Genomic DNA, 15,239 nt, shown 5'->3' with positions numbered 1-15,239 from the left:
AATAAATCCCTTTTCGCGCTAAACCTTAAATAAATTTAATCAAATTATGTTGTGGCACATAAGGACGGCCCAAAAAATTCCAAGAGCCATCATGGTGTGACGTGAAGTCAAACCACTCTTCTATCGAATGGCTCTCTTCTACTTTCCCGATAATATAATGGAAGATTCACCATCATGCTTCGTAACTCAAGACATTAAACTCTCAAAAGGCAATACACTTACGCGAAACCGAGGCCTAGATCCACTGCAATATGGGTAAAGTCTGATGTGGTTAATAAACAAGGACTTTTTAAAGTCGAACGTGAGCTTAGCGTACCGACAGTTCGATCTGTAAGAATCGCATCTGTTGGTGGACAGCGCTTGGTCGAACAAATGAGCGATAGCCCAGTCTTGACATCTGTTGCAGCGATTCCATGGATTGCATGTGTACAGTGGACAGCTTGACGTCACTGCCACGCCATTTGGTGCTACATATGTTTGGGATCGGCTTGGAGTGCTTCCAGATAGATCTAACAATCGACCACCATTCGGAATCTCGTCATCCAGGGACCTCTGTCCATTGTTATCCACTTGGAGCGTAGTAAATCCACTTCCGGTATGTTTGAGATAAACAGTTCCGGCAGCACCAGCTTCGGCACCGGAAGTACCTTTCCCGCCACTGGTGTCAAACCTTCCTCTATAAGGATGGTGTGTGTCATTATTACTATAGTAAACAGCTATACGACCGCCTGATCCTCCGCCTGAACCTGCCGCACCACTGCCACCATGTGATTGTACTATGCCAGTGTGCCCGCCAGAAAAGACCTGGGTGTGAATCAAGATGCTGCCACCACTTCCACCACCACTGATGGTGTTGACGTGACGACTGTTGCACAAAACTACACCATCAACCTGGGAAGAAATTAAGGGGATACTAAATAGGAATGAGAAGTTTTGAGGTGTGTAAAAGGAAAAGATTTGTCACGGTGGACTCTTTTGTCGCTCAGTTGCAGTGCTGGAGGAGGAGGCGCTTCTCCATACTGCAACGTAAAGTACGAGAAGTTTCTGCGTGAGCACTTCACGATACTTTCATAGGCTGCGTTGCAGCCGGCCCACGTATCGTGTAAACCATTGTCATAGTTCGTCTGCGAATTAGTGCACAAAAGCTCGTGCTGATATTCAGCAGTGTCGCAAGGACGCATTTGAGCGTGCGTGACTGTTGGGCATAGACATGTCAACAGAAGGAAGTTCGCAAAGAGCGTTTACTGTAAACAATGAAAGAGCAGTTTGAACTTGAAAGCCGTCTTCCCGAAGAGAAGAGAGCTTTGAGAGAAATCATTCAAGGCCAGAATTTGTTTGTTAAGTTGCCGACTGTTTTTTCAGAGTCTTCCAATCGCTGCAGATGCACTGCCGCGTATTCTGCAATCTCGCCGACACTGGCTAGCGTCAAAACAAATTAGGAAATCATAATATTCACGGACAAAAAAAAAACTACACACATTTAGCTATTCAGGTCTAGGCACTTCTGAAAAAACCAAGGAAACTAAGAAATATGAGGTTATTTAGCAGCAATAAAAAGCTTAAGGTTTAACCAGAGGAAAAGGAAAACCATTTTAAAAATGGCAAACTGTAGATGTCATCAAATCCTGTCAGGAAACATCTACAGAAAAACGTTAACATCTACTTAAAATGCATGGAACATACTAGCTTCAAAACGTCTAAATGTGAGACTCAGAGCGGCAAAAATAAGATTTGTTTAGTTAAACTTCCTCTGTTAAACTCCTTGCACTGTAAATTCTACGCTAAACATAGAAAGCAGGGAAAACCTCTGTCTAAGGTCACGTTTCGCACTTGCCAATCAAAAACGTCGACATTGCGACTCTGCGGGATTTGAACACGTTATTGTGCACTAATTCGCAGACGCTATACACAGAAGGTTTAGAGTGTCTGCGACGCAAGCTATACTTTCTCTGGCTTCCCATTTATTGCAGGACTAGAACAAGGCACTTGAAACCGTCTTTATTCGAACTCAAAGCATGTCTTCTGATTGGCAGCTTGCAAATAACAACAACTTAAATCTTACCTGAAGTGTATCGAAAACGTCGATGGTTAAAACGCCACCACCAGTTCCACCATTCCCATCGCCACCGCTTCCAAAATCCCTCGGATAATACAAATTCCCGTAGGGAAGTCCCTTCTTCATTCTGCATGTGTGATATCCTCCACAGCTGCCTCTGCCACCCGTCCCGCCATGCCCTGCTCCGCCACGCTGCCAGTTGTTGGTATGTAAACCACCTGGTCCTTTTTTTGCAAGGTAACCGCCATCGCTTCCATCGATTACCCCGCCATCATCAACACTAAGGTTGACAGCGGTAATATTCATATTGAAAGTGTTGATGGCGGCACCACCTTCGACATTAAGGATCCTAGCTTGAAGATTAAAAGCTTCGTTATGGGCGTTAGGACTGTGGCTTCGAATCTGGGACCTCGCCATGATTCTTACGGTCTCGTTAAAAATGTAATAGCGCCTCATTCTTTCTCCTGTGGAACCTGTCAGATAGCAGTGAAGGGAACCCCCATTTAAGATAGTGAGGTTTCGAATGTGGTCAAGTGTTCCTTCTACGTACACCGCGATTTTGTTCATTTCAGATATAGGCGCTAGTCCGAGGTAACCACCATTGTAGATATAAGCACTAAACGGGATGTCAAGAAACAGGCGATGTAAATTCATGACTTGGTTCATGCTAAGATGAATCATCCCTGTTCGGTCTCCAATCATGTACCGAAAAAACAGCGATGCTGGACGATTTATTGGGTCAGTTAGAATCGCAAGATGGGCCCCTCCATATATTTGCAGCTCCTCGAAGTGATAATCATGTGTGCCGTTCGCAAAGTGATGGCCTCCTGACTCAGGCAATATCCAAGCTCGGCAGCCGTCTTGTGAAAGATCAGAATAATCGGATATTCTTGTTTTCAAAGGATGCTGACCACCATTATCCACAAGTAACGTTCGGTGAGTATGGACCAAGTGATAAAGAAACGCCGTTCCAGGACCGCCTGCTTCAGTATTTGATGCCCCGCCCTTGGCACCTCCTCGGGACTGAAAGCTCCCAGTATAGGTGGTGTTTTCAGAGAAGTATATAGCAAGTCTTCCACCAGCACCACCACCAGACTTGCTACCGCCGGCACCTCCGTTGACAGTTATATTTCCAGTTCCTTTAAAAAGGGACAGCAGATGTAAATTTATTGTTAAATTATAAAACAACTGAAGAAGTCAAGTTTAAAACGTCTCAAAACAATACCCAAACCTTTTGCGGTGAGCTTGATAGACAACTGTTGAAATAGTAGCGATATATAAAAGAGTGCGTGATGGGGGCCCACTACAGTAATAATGAGAAATAGAAACCGAATATGCTTATTTACAAAATGAAAAAAAAGGAAACTCTTAATTTTGCAATTGAGCAAGAACCACATACTTGTTGTTATCAACAACATGTGCAGATGTAAACATAGGTTTTTTAATTGAAGTGCTCAATAAAAAAATCGTAAGTACCGTATGACCCATTATTCAGAATCCAGTAGTTACACCGTGATTGAGATGGTTTGTACCGGCAGCTCTAGTAATAAGTAACAACAGTCTGCCCTATGCTGCTCACCTTTCATCCTATAGCAATGCATCCAAATACTTCCACCACTACCCCCTCCACTTACAGAGTCTTCACCAGGGGAACCATCAGCTGACACCTCGCCATCAATTTGAATGACATTAGTTACATTGAACCAGATCACACCACCTCCTCTTCCTGAATTCTGCCCACCACCGGAACTTCCGAATAGTAGAGGCTCGTAGATATGTCCGTATGCAGCTCCGATCACTTGGGCGTGAGCTCCTCGTCCGCCTCTTCCACCATAACCGGCTCCGGAAGAGCCATAAATGTTAGAGGAACCGATGCCAGAGTTAATAACGCCATGCAGTCCTGATCCTTGAGGATGGCTCCTGTTACAGAAAATATGTTTAGCAGATTATTTACAACACCCTCGAAAGTTACAAACAGCACCTATCATATAGTTCTAGAATTCTTGAAAGAAAACACACTGGCAATCATTTGTCTGTCGGTTATTCAAATGCTAAAGCCCATGAAGAGCACTGGAACAGAAAGATGCCCCAGGATGCTATCTATATGTGTGAAAGGTACTTTTTGCGTCTCTTGTTGAACTAGTAGTGACCGGATATTTAAGTGAAACTAAAAATCGTCTAGGCAATTCATTTAAAAAGATGGCTTTAGAACATTTATAACTACCTGAGTCCACTTTTTAGTCTCCTAAAAGTATAAATCATGAGCGACACGGGTGGAATGTGTTTTAGAACAGAAGCAAGTGGTGTCTTCCTGTTCAGTAGATTTTACACTGTTAAATCACCATACGCCTAAAGTCATCCTCTAAAAATATTTGTACTTGGTTACTTAAAAGCTACAAATGTCTTGTTCCCAGATTCAGTTTTGTCCCATCATTAAGGTCGAGTCCTTATCAAATGGTGTCAACACTTTCACATCAATTTATGAAAGCCGATGCTGCGCCTGCTCTTGACACTGTTTTGGGACGTTTGTGAAAGATTGAAAACGTTTGAACCGTTCTCCCGACTTTACTGCACTCGCGCTTTCTTAGCACATCTACGGTTTCTTTGTGACCGTTAGCATTATCACCTTTACATGTTATTCAGGAGATAACGTACATATCTCTCAACATAAATACCAAATAAGATAAATACTGGGAGCTTATACTTTTTTGCAACACAAATTAATTACGCACAAGAGTGTTTTTAGTACTTTTAGTGTAAACAGTCAAATAAACCTGTTGTATCCTTGACCATTAGCAGTTATTAGCCCTCCATCGTCGATAGTAATATTTTCTCCAAGAACAGTCATCCTTGTACCATGGAACAGTCCACCTCCTTCAACAAAGAATGCTCTGGCAATTATTGTGATTCCAGGATGAATGATCGGAGATGTGAAGGCGCGAATGACGCCTTGGTCCTGCACTCGAACGGTGTCGAACTTAAACGAGCTGTTAACTTGATTTGCAGTCCTTCCGCCGTGGTACATCCAAAATGCCCCACCGTGATGGAGCGTCAAGTTTTGAATATGATCGACTGCACCAGAAACGTAGAGCGTGACGCCGTGTATCTCTGTGTACGGCGCCATACCTAAATAGCCACCTGCGTACACGTGGACGCTGAATGGAATGTCTATTTCCGGTCGATGGAGGTCCATGACTTGCTTGTCAGAAACATGGAGGGTTCCAGTGCGATCTCCGATCATGTGACGGAAGAACAACGAAGCATTCCTACCGACAGGTTCCGTGAGCAGCGCCAGATGACCACCTCCGTAGATTTGAAGTTCTTCAAAGTGGAAATCGCGTCCCTGTCCTGCGAAGTCATGACTTGCAGATTGTGGTAAGATCCATGCGCGGCATCCATCCTCGGATAAATCTTTGTAGTCGGCAATCGCTGAAACCAGCGGTTTCTGGCCTCCGTTGTGGATGAGTAATGTACGGTGAGTGTGGATCATGTGATATAGAAACACAGTACCAGGTCCTCCCGCCTCGGCCTTGCACAAATCCTCTCTACCAAATTGGCATCCAAGGGCTGCCCCACCTCGTGCCTCATACACAAAGTACGTTGACGTCTCATTTACCTCGAAATAAATAGCAATCCTTCCGCCAGCTCCCCCTCCCCCGGGAGATCTACTGTTGGTTGAACCGGCTCCTCCATTGGCAGCAATCCGTCCATAACCTTTAATCCTTTTGCAATACATCCATATACTTCCACCGCTACCACCACCACTTCCCGTCAATGATATCGCATCCTCCCCATTTGCTGAAACCAAACCGTCCACGTCAATTACTCCAGTTACGTTCATCCATAAAATGCCCCCACCACTTCCACCTCGTGGGCTACTGGTTCCTTTCCCACCAGCGCTACCAAATATATACGGCTCATACATATCTCCGTAGGCAAAGCCAGTCTTAGGGGTTCCTCCTGTCAAGCTTCCGCGACCCCCGCTTCCCCCATGCCCGGCTCCTGATGCTCCATTACCGTCAAAGCCATGGCCGGGATTAATTGGTCCATGAAGACCATTTCCTTGGTAACCGTGTGATGTATTGTAGCCCAGGCCATCCGCAATCAAAGAACCACCATCGTCTATTGTGATATTTTCCGTGACAAATATGAGGCGGGAACCTCGAACGAGCCCTCCTCCTTCGATAAAAACAGCGCGAGTTTTAAATACGAGATCTGGGTCATTAATCGGGGACGTGAGGCAGTGGATTTTACCTGTGTCCTGAACTCGAATTGTATCAAATTCGTAGCGATTTTCAGTCTTCTGGTTACCAGTGCGGCCGCCGTGGTTAAGCCACAGATCACCACCATGATGTACTGTCAAATTCTGAATGTAACCCAATACTCCTCGCACTATAACCTCAACACCATGGATCTGCGTGAAAGAAGCGAGCCCAAGAAAAGCTCCGCGGTAAACTTGAGCACTGAATGGGAGGTCAATCTCAGGTCGTTTCAAATCCATGACTTGGTTATCTCCAATATGTACCATCCCACTTCTATCACCGATCATGTACTTGAAGAACAAGGAAACGTTTCTGCCATCATTGTTTGCCCGAGGCCAAATTCCCAGATGAGCTTTATTGTAAATTTGTAGTTCTTCGAAATGAAACTTGTGAGTGTGATCAGCAAAAAGATGGATGCCTGACTCTGGCATCACCCATGCCTTGCCACCTAGAAAGAAGACGAGAAAATAGTGGATTAAGCTACCACTTTTTCCAATACGTGGAACAAGGCACCAAGATACAATCAACCAGTTAACGATATTATATTTATAACTACAATAGAGGATCAATCCAGCGTTAAACCAAAACCAGTCTGGGTTGATTTTGGTTAAGGTTTCGAGTACGTACATTAGTCCTTCTATTAGGGCTGTTGTTATTGCAGCTCTTTTGAGTATGTTAAGTTAATTTCATACTTCCCTAACAGGCACCCCAGCATTAGGCAAGAAATTGATACATTTAAGACAGCTTTGTGCATTTGTTTCAATCGAGTTGGTTGAAAATGTTGGCAAACAAGATCTGACAAATAAACCAAAGTAGAGAAAACATCCGACTAGCTCATGCAACCACAAAAGGTTGATCCAGTACGACGGAACAAGCTTTGAGTGAAAATCAGTTAATAAGAGATAGAGATCCATACCTTCCTCATCCAATTTTGCATAGTTGATGTGTTTATTCAGTGGTTTGCCGCCATCATTGTCGATAAGCAAAGTGCGGTGTGTGTGAACTAAGTGGTAGAGGAATATTGTGCCTGGTCCTCCATTCTCTACATTCTCTAAACCCGCCTTAGCTTTTCCCCCGTGAGCTAGATAACTAAAAAATTAAAAATACAACAAAACAGGATGTTAAGAATCAGGGCCAAGTTTTACGAGTGCGAGTTTCGGCAAACATTTTCTTTGTCCTGAACGAATTCTCGATCACCCTTCATTGTGTTTTCTATACCCGTTAATCGGTCCTTGACCGAATTATATGTAACGCCGTGTAAGAAAATCCTCGGGATCAAAAGAAATAGCGGCAGAAAGTTCACATGTAATTCTTCGGTGGTGATGGAACCGAGCCCTGGAGACTGCTCGCCACATTGAGAGAAATGTCAATAACTTGATTTATATTTTATTGTTGTATCATTAACCATAGGAAGAATAAACTAAGGCCTAATGTTGTAGGTTGTGGGCTCCACATGCACTGCGGGCTCATAATTAGAAGCATTTGATGCAAATGCTGGGCAAAGTGTCGCAGAGACTGAATCAAGAAGTAGTTTAGTTTATATAGTTTACAGTGACTGAACAAAGTCCAAATTCCTAGTTTTTTTTAAATTTCATTTTGTCAAATCCTAGGAAACAAACAGTATTATGCGAAAGTATTGCGGAAAAGACTTCATTTGACTGGTCACACCAAAGGATTTTGTAAGTAAAATTGTTAAAGCAGAAATTAAGGTGGCTCCCTAGAGTAAATTGGACGTGCGCAGCCTGAGCACTAGTATGGCGCGAGCATTAAAATCCGCGCGATGTCCACGCAAAAATTAAAACAAACATGGCCTCTCAGCTTCGAAATTTCCCCCCAAAATACTTCATTAACTTTCTGTTGAAGCTCACTGTGCAAAAAGTTTGATTAGTGTAGGTCAAACGTTTATGAGAGGAGACAATATTACACCGGTTACAAGTCACTATCGATCTCCATAAGAGTAAATTGTATGTAAAAACAAAGCAGAAATTTTCCAAAAACATCAATTCTTTCGCTTTAAATTAAAGTAGACAAACGTTAAATAGTCGAAGTAAATGGTGAGTGGAAACTTTACCTAGGAAACAAAGAAGTAAGTACACTAACCCAGAAGGAAGCAATGTTGCTGTTTCTGGCCTTTGGTTCACGGTCAGTGGAAAGATCTGAAATATCGAGCCAATATTCCCGAACAAACACTGAAGATTGTCTTGACTGGCAGAGCTCCTCGGTCACTTTATTCCTCTAACATTTTGATTTGATTTAAGTTACTCTAGAAAGTGGCTTTAAGACAAGATTACAGGGAGTGTAATTTTTTTTTTGTTTTACCGACTCTATCACATTGTTTAAAAAACTTATCAGAGAAAAGGTTTTCAACCTAACTTGCATCCTAATCGAAGGAATCTTTCCATCGACGAACCAACATCCTTGTATTTTTTCTTGTTTCAAACGTCCTTCAACACACATGCAAGATGCACTAGAAATGTTTTTGCACAACGAGAAATAATTTTTACTCACAGATTGACCCTTGACGAAAGCAATAGTTGTCCGTCGAGACCTACGGTCTTGTACGTGTAGCTGAGGACATAATGTACGATTTATAGATCGGCGCCATCTTTTACAGCAGACTTTTTAAGAAAAACTTCGCCGTCGAAATAATCCCTAAAGAAGAACAAGGTTGAAAAAGTATCCGGGAGTGGGCTGACATTTGAAGATCTGCCAACAGTGTACAGCAGATTAGGAAATGAAGGGCTTATTGCGATCCTTGCACAACCACCGTCTTTATCTCCGACGATCGCCATCCTCACGAGTGACCACCACGGTTGGAATTTTAGCTACAATAGTCAAGTACTTTGAAAAGAAAACATCCTGTGTTAGGTATAAAATTGAATCCGCTATCTTTCCTTTTTCAACTGGCGAGATATCACCGTAATAATACTAATGAACGGCTTCAAAACAATGGCTTTCGTACTCTTCAAAGAAACCACATGTTTTCACTAGCTTTGTGCATTATGCGCATGCGGGCGTGATGGCTCGCGCGCGTATTTTGCTCAAACGACCACGAACCACGCGTGTTTTTTGGATTTTTGTGACGTCAACTTAGTTAATTAACCGTGAATTTCTCGCGTTCCCCTCGATAAATTTTTTTAAAAATCGCCTCATTTCTTAACAGTTGCAGTACCTTTGTACTGTCCTTTTTTTGTTAAAATCTGTAAGAACTAAATTCCTCCATTAAGAAAAATTACAAATTTCAAAATATTGGCAAAACCGTCTTAACGAACCCATGTTTTCTCCACTTTAAAATGTTAAGCAATATCGTTGATATAAAGTGGCAAAGTTTAAAGACATTTCACCGAGGGAAATAAGAAATATTAAGAAAAAATGATCAAAAATGACAGAATTACTGCCTGTCCAAGGATGCGATGTTGCCATGGCAACGGCCTTAATCCAGAAAACGAAACTTGATAAATGAGCCTTCTTATATGGGTAACCTTAGCGGTGAATCTTGTGAACAAAATCGCAAAGACAAAGTAACTAGATTTCGTTCTGTAACGTATGCTAGATAGCTAGGGTTATTAGTAAATACTCTAGGGAGCCACCTTAATTGATGCTGCTTAAAGTTGTAAGTCTGCTAACTTGATTCTGCTTATTTTTCGTTTTTTTGACAATACAAGACCACTGGGTACTATTGTGAATGCGATTTCTTATTTTAAAATATGCCAATGCAATCAAAAAAATGTAGTGTTACCTGAAATATGAAAAAGTGTCGTTCTTAGTAAAGTAGACGCCAATTCTTCCACCAGAGCCCCCTCCTCCGTGATAATAAGGGTAAACAGTGTCCACTGGAGAAGATCCACCATTTGCAGTGATTTTACCGAAGCCTTTGATGATGTAACAATGCACCCAAACGCTGCCACCACTACCCCCTCCCCCTCGAGGAAGGGAGTCTGCGCCATCTGCTGACAGGATTCCATCGATTTCCAGCAAGTGAGAGACATTTAAGAAAACTGCGCCGCCTCCAGCACCTAAAAGATCAACCCACAAACAAACATGTCTGTCATCATAGTATCTTGTTGAGAACTGACAAAACTAGGCCTTAATGTATTAAATACACATTGCTCATTGTCAACTTTCTTTTCACGTCCTCTTCTGAAGATGGAACTGCCGTTATCCGAGCCAGGGACGGTAGAATTCGAAGGAAATGCGTTTTGCTGGACAAAGGCACTACCTTCTTCCGCACTTTAATTGTTTTTAAGACCCTGAATATGGGTCTCTCTTCAGGGATCGAAAAAGACTAACCTTTCAAGACATCAACGTGACACTTGGACTCTCGGGAACACGTCATATGTCGTGACTCTGTGAGTGTTTGAGTTCAATGTCAGGGCTCTAAAACGGAGTGAGTGGGCATTTTACAGCAGAGTAGACTGTTCCAGGCGTTCGGATAGTAGAGCGAGGGAAAAAAATTCACGAAGAAAAAAAAAGAGGGGAGACTAGAGGGGTAAAGGGGGAGAGAACGCCTGTAAACATTCCCTTACAGAGCTCTTTCCGCCTAATTGACCGCCGACAGCGTAACTGTGACACGAACTACAAAGTGTTGACAGGCTAGGCGCGACCCACATGCTCGTGATAGTGTGAAACGTGACCTTTGAGTTAGCTTTCAATCAACAACATCAGCGGTTTTCCTTCTTTAAACTAAGCAAATCTAATTTCTGTCGCTCTGAGTGTAACATTGTAAAATCTCACACAATTGATAAGTAATACTTAAAGAGACGACAAAGAAATCACTTCGGTGAAGGACACTTCTGACACTTCTGACTAGAAAAGGCGTTTCCTAAACCCACCAGTCGGTGTTTGATTTTGAAAACTCTTGTGTCTGATACATTACATTTCAAAAGTTTTAATTTGAAAGTTGTTCTTTTGTAGAAGTAAAAGTGCATGGCATTTTTACAAGCTCGACGCTAGGTTTGGCAATGTAGTACTATTTCATAGATTCATGGAAACCAGAATTTAACAATGAAACCGATAAAATTTTGATGTTATTTGCAAACCACTGCTTACCTGCTTTCCCAGATTCACCGCCGCCACTGCTTCCAAACTCCACAGGTTCATACATGTTCCCATAGGGTACTCCAACTTTAGGTGTATTCTTTCCGCGCCCTCCCGTCCCTCCGTGTCCTCCACCTGAAGCTGCGACCCCATTTCCGGGCCCAAGCCCGCGGTTGATCTTCCCATGCACACCTTGTCCCGTCCCGTCAGATTGCTTGTACCCGTGCCCGCTTACCGTCAGGATGCCTTCTGTGTTAATGCTAATATTCTCAGCGAGGATTCTTAGATCACTGCCCTCGACTTTTCCTCCTCCTTCAATGTGTAACACTCGCACGGTTAAATTCATTCTGTTGTGTGAGACAGGTGACGATATCATTTTAATGACTCCTTTATACTGTACGCGTATGAATTCAAACTTGAAATCATTTATCATCGCTTCGTTTCCAGTACGCGAATCTTCGTTTAAAGACAAAAGGCCTCCATGGTGTAGAGTTAAGTTCTTGATGTACGATATTACGCCATCCACGTGGATCTCTACTCCGTGAACTTCGGTGGAAGGCGCGAGACCGAGGAATCCTCCACGGTACACTCGAACATTAAACGGTAAATCAATACTTGGTCGGATCAAATCCAGCGTTTGATTGTAGCCAACATGAATGGTACCTGAGCGATCGCCGATCATATTTCGAAAGAAAATGGAAGCAGACCAATTATGCGGATGCGTTAATATAGCTAGCTGTGCCCCACCATAAATCTGCAGTTCTTCAAAATGATAATTTTGATCACCAGAAAATTTGTGTTCTCCAAAGTTTGGCAGAAGCCATGTTTTTCCAGTTATTAGTTCCGGTTTGGAATAGTCGCTAATAATACGATGAGCCACTGGAATCGCTTTCCTTCCGGCATTACTTACAAGTAGCGTGCGGTGTCTATGGATAAGGTGGTATAGAAAGACGGTACCTGCGCCTCCAGGGAGGGCATCCCCCTTAGCATCGCCCCCCAAGGATTGAAACACCCCGCTGTAGGTTCTGTTACTTTTGAAATAAACAGCGATTCGTCCTCCTGCTCCTCCGCCGCCGTGAAATATATTATGACTGAAACACAGTAAATGATGTCAACTGATTAGTAAAGACGTAAGACTCTGATCAGAAAAATTCGGAGTTCGAAAATCATACAATTATACATTCAACTGTGTCCAACTATTTTTTTAAAACACAAATTGCTAGTCATTTATTTACACATTGTGCAAGTCGGACTGAAGTTCACTTATTCAGTTTGCATATTGGGGAAGAATATCACATAGACGATAAAAAATGTTTTCAATACCGTGACTCCACATTTCCATCTCCTCCGTTTGCCTGAACCGTTCCATATCCCTTAATTAATTTTGTGTCGATCCAAATACTACCCCCACTTCCTCCTCCAGAGCGATCCTGCTGACCACTTGCACCGTTGCAGCTGATTGTTCCGTCGATTTGCAGAGTCCCAGTTACCGACATTCGTATTATACCTCCGCCCAGTCCTCCCGATCCACCTCCTCTGCATCCAAAATGCTCAGGTTCATACAAGTGACCGTAAGCTATTCCAACACGTGATTGGTCTCTGCCACGCCCTCCATTCCCGCCATGCCCTGCACCAGAGGAGCCATCTGAGCTTACAATACCTGCACCAGTGGCGCACCTGCAAGAGAAGAGAGTTAAACTATCAAATAACATTCTAAATATAGCTCACCTTGAAGAACACGTTTTGTATTAAAGACGTTCTCTGTAGACAAAATCAGTGTCGCTTTAGAAAATGAAGAACTGAAGTTGCACTTAAGTACTGTATTTTGTATAGGCAGGAATCTACTCGAAGGAACCAGCATTTTGGTAAGTTCTACCAGGAGCTTTTTTCAAATGGAATTTACAGTGCATTTTCTTAAGTGGTAGATATGCAATAGCCATGGCAAATTGCATAGTGCAATAAAACGACACAATCCCGTTAGTGTCTGAAACAATCACGGTTAAAAAGAAGTAACAGATAGTAGGTGCTGAGTAGTGAAAGTGTGAGTAAACCGTTCAAGTCATGATTTCTTCTGTTATTTCTCAGGAACAACAACACTAAGGGCACAAATTGTCTACTCAAAGTACAAAGCCAAGTGAACCAAAACCGAATCAAAAACAAATTACCTTTCACAAATTAATAAAGTTTACAAATAGGAAATATAATAAAGCTGACCTTGCATTGACCGGATCTCCCGTAACGTGTCCCAGGTCATCCACAGTAAAGTTTCCCGCAAAAATGCGCATGCGCACCATATGCAAAGCTCCACCTCCTTGAACTTTGACTTCGCCGCCGTTCAACGTCAGCGAGTTTCGTCCCACTTCAGAAGTCGACGTCACTTCTCCTCCGTCAGCCACAGTAAGAAAATGGAACCCGTACGTTCCTTCGCTATTTGCGAGCTCTGTTGTACCTGTGAGACCGAGATATAACCGACAGTTCCTGGCGACTGTCATGTCTTCTACACCGATGTAGCCCCTAGTAGATGAACACAAAAAATTGGTTTTTATCAACTGTGTTGAGATAGCCAATGAGCCCTAGCTCTTCGTCAGAGAGAATAGAGGGATTATAAGATGTATGTGGTTCATATACCGAATGGAGGAGCAATACTATTGGTTGAAACGTGGTAACATGAAAAAACAAATTTAGAAAAATTGGTTGAATAAAAAGTGTTCATTGATTCCGTGGGGATTAAGAGTGTCGATAAAAAAGATGACTTTTCATTGGTGTAGGTAGGTAAAAGAGAAAGAAACTGTCGTTGTCTTGATGCTGACTTTTTGTGACGAAACGAAAGAGGCTCGACTAGTATTTAAACAGTCTTTTGAGACAAGGATTCCCGGGGAAGGGGAACTCCTGCAGTTAAGATATATAGGTACGTGTATTCTTATAGTCTGCTACACAGCCGTTTTTAGTGTCGTCACGCAACGCTCCTCCCTACTAACGGCTGCTGAAAACCGAACTACATTCCTTTCCCTTTGTGTTTGTGGTCTAACGAACAAACCAATCATGTACAAGAAATTTGACAATACGTGAGCCGCAGGGCGCTAGGCAGCGAGCACGCTTCTCAGTTTTCGACAAATCAATCAATCGTCGCTGAATTTAGACGGACTCTGTGTTTTCAAGCAACGAAAAGGTTAATTTGCAAAAAAGTTTGTTTTAAGCGGTCAAGAAAGTTCCAAGTAAAAAGAAGGTTTGATAGGCCTAGAAAACTTTTACCAGGATCGGTTTGTTCTTCATTTAACGTGCATATGTGCTGATATGTAGTGAAGAATTTAATGTACCGGATGTGCTCATTGTGTTCTGTGAAGACTAAACTCTCAAGGGTACTGAGTCAAAAAGCAATCTATAAATTATCGATGAGCGATTTCCCGAAACTATACCTGGCAACTTTATGAGCACATCCATGTTATGAATAGCAATTTGTTCGACTTTCTTGCTGTTGCTGCTTATCTCCTAAATTTTGAATAGGACTCGACTACGACAACACTGTAGTTAATTGCTTGTTTTCACGCGACGATTTTGATTATTCTGTCATTCACACATGGGGCAACGATAAAAGCAAAGCTGTGATTGGAGGAGTCACAGTACCGCAAAGGTGGCGCGAACACTTTCCAGAAAATGGGAGTTGAATTATAATTGGCTAATCACGGGAAAGGAATGTAGTTCGGTTTTCAGCAGCCGTTAGTGGGGAGGAGCGTTGCGTGACGACACTAAAAACGGCTGTGTAGCAGACTAGTATCCTAAGGACTGATCGGAGGATAACACCAATACATAGCATTTAAATATAACTGAAATACTTTCGCTAATAAGCACACCCCAACAGCCAAGAAGTCAATGCCGCAAAATCT

The 15,239-nt window shown here is 42.7% G+C and overlaps 1 protein-coding gene across 1 annotated transcript in view; it reads right to left on the bottom strand.

Annotated features, from left to right (window-relative positions):
• Window positions 1-15,239, bottom strand: part of LOC140941905 (uncharacterized) — a 126,090-nt gene that overhangs the window by 86,385 nt on the left and 24,466 nt on the right. Inside the window, 9 exon segments of the mRNA XM_073390908.1 lie at window positions 223-891; window positions 2,063-3,195; window positions 3,636-3,976; window positions 4,831-6,766; window positions 7,235-7,407; window positions 10,058-10,334; window positions 11,368-12,446; window positions 12,679-13,032; window positions 13,570-13,869. Of these exon segments, the coding sequence (XP_073247009.1) occupies window positions 223-891; window positions 2,063-3,195; window positions 3,636-3,976; window positions 4,831-6,766; window positions 7,235-7,407; window positions 10,058-10,334; window positions 11,368-12,446; window positions 12,679-13,032; window positions 13,570-13,869 (6,262 nt within the window).

This window comes from Porites lutea, chromosome 6 (genome assembly GCF_958299795.1).
Source record: "Porites lutea chromosome 6, jaPorLute2.1, whole genome shotgun sequence".
NCBI lineage: Eukaryota > Metazoa > Cnidaria > Anthozoa > Scleractinia > Poritidae > Porites > Porites lutea.
This window is presented reverse-complemented; position numbering and strand designations above follow the sequence as displayed.